The 13,012-nt window shown below is 46.2% G+C and overlaps 1 protein-coding gene across 2 annotated transcripts in view; it reads left to right on the top strand.

The window, feature by feature from the left end:
- Positions 1-13,012, top strand: part of LOC121556175 (neuronal acetylcholine receptor subunit alpha-2) — a 43,338-nt gene that overhangs the window by 22,983 nt on the left and 7,343 nt on the right. For both annotated transcript variants that reach the window (XM_041870071.2, XM_041870070.2), the window contains exons 5-6: positions 3,557-3,758; positions 4,697-4,919. In XM_041870071.2, coding sequence (XP_041726005.2) covers positions 3,557-3,758; positions 4,697-4,919 — 425 coding nt within the window. The remainder of the gene's footprint in view (positions 1-3,556; positions 3,759-4,696; positions 4,920-13,012) is intronic.

Raw genomic sequence — 13,012 nt, 5'->3', positions numbered from 1 at the left:
ACTGTTCTCTCTGCTACCGCACGGCAAGCGGTACCGGAGTGCCAAGTCTAGGTCCAAAAGACTTCTCAACAGCTTCTACCCCAAGCCATAAGACTCCTGAACAGCTAATCATGGCTACCCGGACTATTTGCACTGCCCCCCACCCCATCCTTTTTACGCTGCTGCTACTCTGTTAATTATTTATGCATAGTCACTTTAACTCTACCCACATGTACATATTACCTCAACTAGCCGGTGCCCCCGCACATTGACTCTGCAACGGTACCCCCCTGTATATATAGCCTCCCCTACTGTTACTTTATTTTACTTCTGCTCTTTTTTTCTCAACACTTTTTTTGTTGTTGTTTTATTTTTACTTTTTTTGTTAAAAATAAATGCACTGTTGGTTAAGGGCTGTAAGTAAGCATTTCACTAATGTCTGCACCTGTTGTATTCGGCGCATGTGACCAATAAAATTTGATTTGATGTAACCGTACTCAATAATAAAGAAATGCAAGTTGGTGTCGTAGCCGCCGGCTTCTCTCTCTCTCTCTCTCTCTCTGTTAATTCCTGTCTCTCTCTCGTTCTCTCTCTCTCTCTAATGCATATGGATGACCGGTACATTTCTGAAATGTCAGATAAATTAAAATCTTCCCAGTCACTTGTCCGGCGCCAAATTTTCCTAACGGAAACCCTGATATATGGAATATATTCAGTATATATAGTTTGGGCTACAAAATACACTTTCCAGTGATACTGATTCACCCAATGAAGACAAAGCATAGGCTACTCAGCGGTGATGGCCGATGCGCTCGCACCACTACCTCAAGATACGCTTCTTTGAAAAAACAGTGCTGTTCGCTCAGAATCCCTCAAAAGCTGTTGATTAAATTTTTAAAATTGCTTCTACAGACAGATTAGTCTTCTATTTTCAGCTGTAGGCATTTTACTTTCCAAACGGTACGCCTATGTTTTTCTCATGATGGTATTTTGACATTTGTGAAAGGCAGACTGAGAGTCGAAGACAACCAGTCCCCTTTTTACATTTTACATCATTTAGCAGACGCTCTTATCCAGAGCGACTTACACATTGGTGCATTCAACTTATGATAGCCAGTGGGACAACCACCTTTATAGAAAAAAAAAAAAAAAAAAAACTTTTGTGGGGGAAGAAGGATTACTTTATACTATTCCAGGTATTCCTTAAAGAGGGAGGGTTTCAAGTGTCTCCGGAATCATGGGCCTAGATTAAATGGAGACAAGTTCGTCTTTCTTGACCTGTTTTATCAGAATCGGCTGTAACCTACTACCCTGTAACTTTTGTTGTTTAAAAAAGATATTATGCTAATGTCTCCAGTCATATAAAGTGCAGTAGAATTGAATGAAAATGTGTTTATAATCACAAAAGGAAAGGAGAAGAAACCATTCTGATAGTAGCCCATGGCCTGCTATACACCACCATGTGCTCAGCCATGCATTAAACACTGCAGTTTTTTTTTTTTTTTGCGAACTACGATTGAGTTATATTTGCCTTCATTATGACTATCCAATCTACTCATCACATTAGGAATAGTAGGCTATCTTACATACGTCTGCAAATGCAACGACAGATGCACGGAATGTTTTATTATAAAGGTGTGTTTTTATGCTGAATATCAGTTTCCCCAAACTTGAAACTCAACATGCCGCCTATGGGAGAGGGACAGAGAGGGACAGAGGGGGACAGAGAGGGGCAGAGAGGGACAGAGGGGGACAGAGAGGGGCAGAGAGGGACAGAGAGAGAGAGAGAGGGACAGAGGGGGACAGAGAGGGACAGAGAGAGACAGAGAGAGAGAGAGGGACAGAGAGAGACAGAGAGACAGAGGGGGACAGAGAGGGACAGAGAGGGACAGAGAGGGACAGAGGGGGACAGAGAGGATAGAGAGAGAGAGACAGAGGGGGACAGAGGGGGTACAGAGAGAGACAGAGAGAGACAGAGGGGGACAGAGGGGGACAGAGGGGGACAGAGGGGGACAGAGAGGGACAGAGGGGGACAGAGAGGGACAGAGAGGGACAGAGAGAGAGAGAGAGGGACAGAAGGGGACAGAGGGGGACAGAGAGGGACAGAGGGGGACAGAGAGAGACAGAGAGGGACAGAGAGGGACAGAGAGAGAGAGAGAGGGACAGAAGGGGACAGAGGGGGACAGAGAGGGACAGAGGGGGACAGAGAGGGACAGAGAGGGACAGAGGGGGACAGAGGGGGACAGAGAGGGACAGAGAGGGACAGAGGGGGACAGAGGGGGACAGAGAGGGACAGAGAGAGACAGAGGGGGACAGAGAGGGACAGAGGGGGACAGAGGGGGGACAGAGGGAGACAGAGGGGGACAGAGGGGGACAGAGGGGGACAGAGAGGGACAGAGGGGGACAGAGGGGGACAGAGAGGGACAGAGAGAGAGAGAGAGGGACAGAGAGAGACAGAGAGGGACAGAGGGGGACAGAGGGGGACAGAGAGAGACAGAGAGGGACAGAGGGGGACAGAGGGAGACAGAGGGGGACAGAGAGAGACAGAGGGGGACAGAGAGAGACAGAGAGGGACAGAGGGAGACAGAGGGAGACAGAGAGGGACAGAGAGAGACAGAGGGGGGACAGAGAGGGACAGAGAGGGGACAGAGGGGGGACAGAGGGGGACAGAGGGGGGACAGAGAGGGACAGAGGGGGGACAGAGAGGGACAGAGGGGGACAGAGAGGGACAGAGGGGGGACAGAGGGGGGACAGAGGGGGGGACAGAGGGGGACAGAGAGGGACAGGGGGGACAGAGAGGGACAGGGGGGGGACAGAGAGGGACAGAGAGGGACAGAGGGGGACAGAGGGGGGACAGAGAGGGACAGAGGGGGACAGAGAGGGACAGAGGGGGACAGAGAGAGACAGAGGGGGACAGAGAGGGACAGAGGGGGACAGAGAGGGACAGAGGGGGACAGAGAGGGACAGAGGGGGACAGAGAGGGACAGAGGTGGACAGAGAGAGACAGAGGGGGACAGAGAGGGACAGAGGGGGACAGAGAGGGAGAGAGAGGGACAGAGAGGGACAGAGAGAGACAGAGGGGGAGAGACCCGACTCAACTCAAACTGAACTGTCTATCATACAGCAGAGCGTGCCAAACGCCCACAACTGAATAGATAAGAGCCCATCATGAGCGCACCGCTTCCAAAACATATGTTTTTCTCTCCCCTACCCCAATCCCATTGTCAATTATATCAATAATGTAATGAAAAAAATAAATTCTTGCAGTTTTACCATCTCAGCATTAGGAGTGCTGCAGCACCTCCAGCACCTCCAGCACCTCCAGCACCACTACTTCCCGTGGCTATGGCTGTGCATGCCCATACCAACCTGGCCGAACTGACAATGCCAATCCAACTAACAACCAGAGGGTTTGCTTGGCAAACGATGCCAATGATATACGGTACTCGGCTGTCGACTCGTACCTACGACCGCAGCACAGCCGTGCTAAAAAAAAGTTGTTTAAGGCGCCCTCTCGTGTACAATTGCTTCAGTAATCTCTGTTCTGTTCTGTTGTGTTCTGCTCTCCTCTCTTCAGTGCGGACGGTGAGTTCGCCGTGACCCACATGACCAAGGCCCACCTGTTCCACAATGGGAAGGTGCGCTGGGTTCCCCCGGCCATCTATAAGTCCTCCTGCTCTATAGACGTCACCTTCTTCCCCTTCGACCAGCAGAACTGTAAGATGAAGTTTGGCTCCTGGACTTACGACAAGGCTAAGATTGATCTGGAACGCATCGAGGTATGGGGTTGTATCAATCAGTCAGTCAGTCAGTCAGTCAGTCAATCAATCAATCATTTAATCAATCAATCAAACAATCAATCAAACAAGCAGGTACTGTTGTAAAAATTTTGTACAAGATGTGTATGACACGGGTAACGTAATGTAAGTATTGTCTACGTGTCTAGTGTGTATGTACAGTGTTTATGTTTTATACATTAGCCTGGTCCCAGTTCTGTTTGTGTTCTTGCTAACTCCATTGCTGTCATTGTCAAGCCACACTGAGAGCTAATCAGAGCCAGCAGTGTGTTACAATCTTCCCATAAGGGACACTAAACACAGTGGATCTGAACAACTGTATCTACACAGTGCTTATGAAGCCTTTATGTATGCCATATGAAGCCTTTATAGAGTGGGACGGTTTATCGCTATCCCCTAGAACACTGTGGATCTGAACAACTGTATCTACACAGTGCTTATGAAGCCTTTATGTATGCCATATGAAGCCTTCATAGAGTGGGACGGTTGATCTCTATTCCCTAGAACACTGTGGATCTGAACAACTGTATCTACACAGTGCTTATGAAGCCTTTATGTATGCCATATGAAGCCTTCATAGAGTGGGACGGTTGATCTCTATCCCCTAGAACACTGTGGATCTGAACAACTGTATCTACACAGTGCTTATGAAGCCTTTATGTATGCCATATGAAGCCTTCATAGAGTGGGACGGTTGATCTCTATCCCCTAGAACACTGTGGATCTGAACAACTGTATCTACACAGTGCTTATGAAGCCTTTATGTATGCCATATGAAGCCTTCATAGAGTGGGACGGTTGATCTCTATCCCCTAGAACACGGTGGATCTGAACAACTGTATCTACACAGTGCTTATGAAGCCTTTATGTATGCCATATGAAGCCTTCATAGAGTGGGACGGTTGATCTCTATCCCCTAGAACACGGTGGATCTGAACAACTACTGGGAGAGTGGGGAGTGGGCCATCATCAATGCAGTGGGAACATACAACACCAAGAAGTACGACTGCTGTCATGAGATCTACCCTGATATCACATACTTCTTCATCATCAGACGGCTGCCTCTCTTCTACACCATCAACCTGATCATCCCCTGTCTGCTCATCTCCTGTCTCACCGTCCTGGTCTTCTATCTCCCCTCAGGTAGGTCCTGGTCTTCTATCTCCCCTCAGGTAGGTCCTGGTCTCCCCTCAGGTAGGTCCTGGTCTTCTATCTCCCCTCAGGTAGGTCCTGGTCTTCTATCTCCCCTCAGGTAGGTCCTGGTCTTCTATCTCCCCTCAGGTAGGTCCTGGTCTTCTATCTCCCCTCAGGTAGGTCCTGGTCTTCGGTCTCCCCTCAGGTAGGTCCTGGTCTTCGGTCTCCCTTCAGGTAGGTCCTGGTCTCCCTTCAGGTAGGTCCTGCTCTCCCCTCAGGTAGGTCCTGGTCTTCTATCTCCCCTTCAGGTAGGTCCTGGTCTCCCCTCAGGTAGGTCCTGGTCTCCCCTCAGGTAGGTCCTGGTCTCCCCTCAGGTAGGTCCTGGTCTTCTATCTCCCCTCAGGTAGGTCCTGGTCTCCCTTCAGGTAGGTCCTGGTCTTCTATCTCCCTTCAGGTAGGTCCTGGTCTTCTATAATAATAATAATAATAATATGCCATTTAGCAGACGCTTTTATCCAAAGCGACTTACAGTCATGCGTGCATACATTTTTGTGTATGGGTGGTCCCGGGGATCGAACCCACTACCTTGGCGTTACAAGCGCCGTGCTCTACCAGCTGAGCTACAGAGGACCCTTCAGGTAGGTCCTGGTCGTCTATCTCCCTTCAGGTAGGTCCTGGTCTTCTATAATCATAATAATAATAATAATATGCCATTTAGCAGACGCTTTTATCCAAAGCGACTTACAGTCATGCGTGCATACATTTTTGTGTATGGGTGGTCCCGGGGATCGAACCCCCACTACCTTGGCGTTACTAAGCGCCGTGCTCTACCAGCTGAGCTCCCACAGAGGCCCTTCAGGTAGGTCCTGGTTCCCCTCAGGTAGGTCCTGGTCTTCTATCTCCCCTCAGGTAGGTCCTGGTCTTCTATCTCCCCTCAGGTAAGTCCTGGTCTTCTATCTCCCCTCAGGTAGGTCCTGGTCTTCTATCTCATTTCAGGTAAGTAGGGTAACAGAGGGAATCTCTGAATTTTCTGAATGTAATGGTGTGAAACGGCTTGTTAATGGTGACTTCACACGCTCAGACCTTGAAGTAGTAGATGTTTCCCTTGCTCTGCAAGAGGCGTGGCTTTTGTGGAGCGATAGGTAACGATGCTTCGTGGGTGACTGTCGATGTGTTCAGAGGGTCCCTGGTTCGAGCCCAGGTTGGGGCAAGGAGAGAGACGGAAGCAATACTGTTACATGAACAATTCAGAATTTAGCCAACATTCCCATCTAGTGGAGGTTTTGGAAAATTACAGGTTGTTACAACTGAAAATAGTCCATATTTGACATACATATTGCATATTTATTATTTTATTTTAGTAACAGTTACAGAAATGCAAAAAGAATAATATTGAAAGAGCATTAAGCTTATTTTAAATCTGCTTAAGTAAAAATGATTAAATGAACAAAAATGAATTTATCTATGCTGACTTCATTCACAAATTAAAAGCCAAACTTATCTTTCATCAAACAAATATGGCGTAATAAATGTCTTTATCTATAATGCATGCAAGAAGAAAAAGGGCATATGTTAAAAAATATTAAATTGCAACGATTAATACATCTTACAAAACACTATACACTGTTATACAGTGCCTATAGCCTAGTGAAAGTCTACACACCGCTTGCACAGTCATCACATTTTGCTGCCTTCAAATTAAATCTAAAAAGGCATTAAATTAGATTAATTTTTTTCTAGTGATCTACACAACAGACTCCACATTTTCTATGTGAAAAGAAAGTTATAGAAAATGTTCCTAATTAATTACAAATAAAAAACAAAGATGTCTTGATTGCATATGTCTTCACACCACAGAGTCGTTTTTTCTTCTTCTTTTTTTTCCACAAATGTTCGGAACCTTTATATTCTCATAGATTCTACAGATTGTAAATTAAAGATAAAACATTTTTCCCAAGAGTATTATTATATTATTGATCGATTGACTATGACTTTTTAAAATCACCCAGCAGTGCTATTTATAGAGTTAGCTCCGGGTAAATGTTGCAATTCTTCAGCCACTCCTGAACTTGCATACCAAAAACAAGTTACATAAGGACAGCACAAAAACAAATGATCTAATGATCTCTTCGCAGCAAAATCTGCATAGGTTGTATCCCCCATATATTTAACGTTCTATTGGTTGCAAGAATTTTGTATAATAATTTAAATAGAAAAACTAAGTTTTGAATCCAGCGTCGTTTTGTGTATCAGTTCATAAACCATGTGCCATGGAATCGGTACATTGAAAATCTCTTCCCAACTATTTTACAATCTATATGGCACAGCTGTAAAAAATGTTGGTCTTTAAATGAAACTGGTATACTTTTTTATTTATCAGAATTTTCTTTAGCCAATTTCGGTCTTTAATGCAGGGCCGACAGACAAGTACCTTACTTTCTCCCCCTTCCACTTGCCTCTTCCGTTTTTGCAGTAATGCTGCAATTAATTGGTTGTAATTCTGAGTAGAGCAGACATTTCCATATATTTTTGTTAGCTGCTTGTGTGACATAACTCCACTTTTTTTTATTCCCCAAAATATTGTTTTTTTATCAATTAGTATATTTTAATTTAACCATAATATGTGTTATATGTGTTGTATTTTCTGGTGGATTAAACTGAAAATGCAACCAACTTTCTATGGCTTGTTTTAAAAATAGCGATATTTTGGAGATTATTTCATTTTCAAATAACCGAAAGTCAGAGGTTGTAATCTGAATAAAGGGAAAAAGGCCATTCTTGAAAGTGGGGTTGTCAGTAGCTGAGTGTAGATGCGGTGTGGAAATCAAGCGCAGGAAACACGGGCGTACGTGAACAGACTTTAGTAAATGAAGTCAGCACCAAACAGGCGAACAGCCAACCCAACCGGGAGGCAAAATACAAATTACGCACAAAATACAACGTGTGTAAAAAGACAATAGCGCACACAGTGCGGACTCTCGAAAACAACAAAACACGAGAGTAATAACGAGAGCAACAGCTAGACAATAACCAATCACACATAACACCTGACCCAACACACGATAACTAAATAGGAAACCAAATCAAACACTAACAAGGGACAGGTGTACAAACAGACAAAACCAAACAAACATGAAACATCGAACGGTGGTAGCTAGTACTCCGGGGACGACGACCGCCGAAGCCTGCCCGAACAAGGAGGAGGAGCAGCCTCGGCCGAAACCGTGACAGTACCCCCCCTTGACGCGCGGCTCCAGCCGTGCGCCGATCCCGGCCTCGGGGACGACCAGGACGACGCGGAGCAGGGCGCGTAGGATGACCCCGATGGAACTCGGTCAGCAGGGACAGGTCTAATATGTCCCTCCTCGGCACCCAGCACCGCTCCTCCGGGCCGTACCCCTCCCACTCCACGAGATATTGGAGACCCCCCATCCGGCGTCTCGAATCAAGGATGGACCTCACAGTGTACGCCGGAGCCCCCTCGATGTCCAACGGGGCGGAGGAGTCTCCTCTATCTCATAGTCCTGGAGTGGACCAGCTACCACCGGCCTGAGGAGAGACACATGGAACGAGGGGTTAATATTCCTGTAATCAATAGGCAGTTCTAACCTGTAACACACCTCGTTCAACCTCCTCAGGACTTTGAATGGCCCCACAAACCGCCGACCCAGCTTCCGGCAGGGCAGGCGGAGGGGCAGGTTTCTGGTCGAGAGCCAGACTCGATCTCCAGGTGCGTATACAGGCCCCTCACTGCGGTGGAGATCGGCGCTCGTCTTATGCCGACGGATGGCCCGCTGCAGATGAACGTGGGCAGCGTTCCATGTCTCCTCCGAGCGCCGCACCCACTCATCCACCGCAGGGGCCTCGATCTGGCTCTCGTGCCAAGGTGCCAGAACCAGCTGGTACCCTAACACACACTGGAAAGGGGTTAGTTGGGTGGAGGAGTGGCGGAGAGAGTTCTGTGCCATCTCGGCCCACGGAACGTATCTCGCCCACTCCTCCGGCCGGCCCTGGCAATAAGACCTCAGAAACCTACCCACATCCTGGTTGACACGTTCAACCTGCCCATTACTCTCCGGGTGGTAACCCGAGGTAAGGCTCACCGAAACCCCCAAACCGTTCCATAAAGGCTCTCCACACTCTGGAGGTGAACTGGGGGCCTCGATCAGACACTATATCCTCGGGTACCCCGTAATGCCGGAAGACATGGGTAAACAGAGCCTCAGCGGTCTGTAGGGCAGTAGGGAGACCCGGCATGGGAAGGAGACGACAGGCCTTCGAGAACCGATCCACAACGACCAGGATGGTAGTATTCCCCTGTGAGGGGGAAGGTCTGTAACAAAGTCCACCGAGAGGTGGGACCAGGGTCGTTGTGGAACGGGCAGGGGTTGTAGCTTACCCCTGGGCAAATGTCTGGGCGCCTTACACTGTGCACACACCGAACAGGAGGAGACATAAACCCTCACATCCCTGGCTAACGTTGGCCACCAGTACTTAGTGCTAAGGCAGTGAACTGTCCGGCCGATACCTGGATGTCCAGAGGAGGGGGACGTATGAGCCCAATAAATGAGGCGATCGCGTACCTCGAGTGGAACGTACGTCCGACCCACTGGACACTGTGGAGGACTTGGGTCGGTGCGTAACGCCCGCTCGATCTCTGCATCGACCTCCCATACCACCGGTGCCACCAGACAAGACTTTGGTAGTATGGGAGTGGGCTCAACGGACCTCTCCTCCGTGTCATACCGCCGAGACAGGGCATCTGCCTTCCCGTTCTGGGACCCAGGGATGTAAGTGATTTTAAACACAAACCGGGCTAGAAACATAGTCCAGCGGGCCTGGCGAGGATTCAGTCTCCTAGCTGCCCGGATGTACTCCAGGTTACGGTGGTCCGTCAAAATGAGGAAAGGGTGTTGAGCCCCCTCAAGCCAATGCCTCCACACCTTTAGGGCCTGTACCACGGCTAACAGCTCCCTGTCCCCTACATCATAATTCCGCTCCGCCGGACTGAGCTTCTTAGAATAAAAAGCACAGGGGCGGAGCTTAGGTGGTGTGCCAGACCGTTGTGAGAGGACGGCCCCAATACCGGCCTCGGACGCGTCTACCTCTACCTGGAATGGTAAAGCGGGATCCGGATGCTTGACATCATGGGAAAATCAAAATAAATCAAATTGTAGACCTCCACAAGTCTGGTTCATCCTTGGGAGCAATTTCCAAACGCCTGTAGGTACCACGTTCATCTATACAAACAATAGTACGCAAGTATAAACACCATGGGACCACGCAGCCGTCATACCGCTCAGGAAGAAGACACGTTCTGTCTCCTAGAGATGAACGTACTTTGGTGATAAGTGCAAATCAATCCCAGAACAACAGCAAAGGACCTTGTGAAGATGCTAGAGGAAACAGGTACAAAAGTATCTATATCCACAGTAAAACAAGTCCTATATCGACATAACCTGAAAGGCCACTCAGCAAGGAAGAAGCCACTGCTCCAAAACCACCATAAAAATGCCAGAGTACGGTTTGCAACTGAACATGGGGACAAAGATCATACTTTTTGGAGAAATGTCCTCTGGTCTGATGAAACAAAAATAGAACTGTTTGGCCATAATGACCATCGTTATGTCTGGAGGAAAAAGGGGGCGGCTTGCAAGCCGAAGAACACCATCTCAACCGTGAAGCACGGGGGTGGCAGCATCATGCTGTGGGGGTGCTTTGCTGCAGGAGGGACTGGTGCACTTCACAAAATAGATGGCATCATGAGGAAGGAAAATTATGTGGATATATTGAAGCAACATCTCAAGACATCAGTCAGGAAGTTAAAGCTTGGTCGCAAATGGGTCTTCCAAATGGACAATGACCCCAAGCATACTTCCAAAGTTGTGGCAAAATGGCTTAAGGACAACAAAGTCAAGGTATTGGAGTGGCCATCACAAAACCCTGACCTCAATCCTATAGAACATTTGTGGGCAGAACTGAAAAAGCGTGTGCGAGCAAGGAGGCCTACATACCTGACTCAGTTACACCAGCTCTGTCAGGAGGAATGGGCCAAAATTCACCCAACTTATTGTGGGAAGCTTGTGGAAGGCTACCCAAAACGTTTGACCCAAGTTAAACAATTTAAAGGCAATGCTACGAAATACTAATTGAGTGTATGTAAACTTCTGACCCACTGGGAATGTGATGAAAGAAATACAAGCTGGTTTTCCAGATATTTCAGTGTTCTATTGTTTCCAGTACTTGTCTTATATTATGTCCAATGTATTGTCCCTGTAAAAAACCTGTCTAATTAGGATGAATAATATCCGACAATACCTCTTTAATTCTAAGCACTATGCACTTTGCTAGAATTTTTGCATCACAACACTGAAGTGTAAGGGGCCTCCAGTTTTTTAAATGGACTGGATCTTTAAATTTACAATTTGGGTCCTGTTTCAGTAATAATGAAATCAGACCTTCTTGTTGAGTATCTGATAATCTACAATTTTTATAGGAGTGGTTAAAACATGCTAATAACGGTCCTCTGAGTACATCAAAAAAGGTTTGGTATACCTTAACTGGTATGCCATCCAGCCCTGTAGTTTTCCCGGACTTAATAAAGGCTTTAATTGCATCAAGAAGTTTTTCCTCTGTAATTTGGCCTTCATGTGAATCTTTCTGTACAGCTATTAATTTTACATTTTTAATAGGTTAGTGGAGATGGAGGAGACTGAAACGAAAATATATGCTTAAAGTACTTTGCCTCGTTTTTTTAAAATATAGTTTGGTGAATCATGGGTGACTCCGTCATTTGTAACAAGTTTCAGAAAAGTATTTTTGGTAGCATTTCTATGTTGAAGATTTACAACAACAAAAAAGTGCATTTTTCCCCATGTTTACATTTTACATTTTAGTCATTTAGCAGTCACTCTTATCCAGAGCGACTTACAGTTAGTGAGTGCATACATTTTCATACTGGCCCCCCGTGGGAAACGAACCCACAACCCTGGCGTTGCAAGCGCCATGCTCTACCAACTGAGCTACAGATATATAATGCCATGAGGCCATCAAATCAACACAGACATGTCCCATCCAGTTTGCTTTATTTTTTATAATATATTACACTTGATCTTTCTTGAATAAGTTCCTCCATTTCTTTTTGTTTTTCCTTTAACGTATTCTGTGCCTCTATGGTACTGTTTTTATTGCTATCTATCTGTACTGCTAGTCCCTCTATTTCCTTTCTTAATATGGATTATTTTGACTTTAATTGCTTTTGTTTTAAAGATTAGTATTGAATTGCATGTCCTTTAAAAGGTACATTTAAAAGTGTCCGATACAATAAGGGGATCTGCTATGTTATGTAGGAAAAAGTCAGTTATAAATTCTTCTGTCCTGGTTAAAAACAAGTTGTCATCCAATAGGCTTTGATTACATTTCCAATATCCTCGCCCACGTGGAAATTCAGTAAGAGTAATGTACATGCCAATTATTTGATGGTCCGACCGCATTCTGACCCCCATCAACACTTTTTAAACTTTTGGTGCCAGCGAGAATGACATAAGAAAGTAGTCAAGACGACTAGCTTGATTGAGCCTCTGCCGTGTACAGTGAGGAAAACAAGTATTTAGTGAGCCACCAATTGTGAAAGTTCTCCCACTTAAAAAGATGAGAGAGGCCTGTAATTTTCATCATAGGTACATGTCAACTATGACAGACACATTGAGAATTTTTTTTCCAGAAAATCACATTGTAGGATTTTTAATGAATTGATTTGCAAATTATGGTGGAAAATAAGTATTTGGTCACCTACAAACAAGCAAGATTTCTGGCTCTCACAGACCTGTAACTTCTTCTTTAAGAGGCTCCTCTGTCCTCCACTCGTTACCTGTATTAATGGCACCTGTTTGAACTTGTTATCAGTCTAAAAGACACCTGTCCACAACCTCAAACAGTCACACTCCAAACTCCACTATGGCCAAGACCAAAGAGCTGTCAAAGGACACCAGAAACAAAATTGTAGACCTGCACCAGGCTGGGAAGACTGAATCTGCAATAGGTAAGCAGCTTGGTTTGAAGAAATCAACTGTGGGATCAATTATTAGGAAATGGAAGACATA

Source organism: Coregonus clupeaformis, unplaced genomic scaffold, assembly GCF_020615455.1.
Source record: "Coregonus clupeaformis isolate EN_2021a unplaced genomic scaffold, ASM2061545v1 scaf0069, whole genome shotgun sequence".
Classification (NCBI taxonomy): domain Eukaryota; kingdom Metazoa; phylum Chordata; class Actinopteri; order Salmoniformes; family Salmonidae; genus Coregonus; species Coregonus clupeaformis.
The sequence above is the reverse complement of the archived record's forward strand: the minus strand, read 5'-3'. Positions and strand labels throughout refer to the sequence as shown.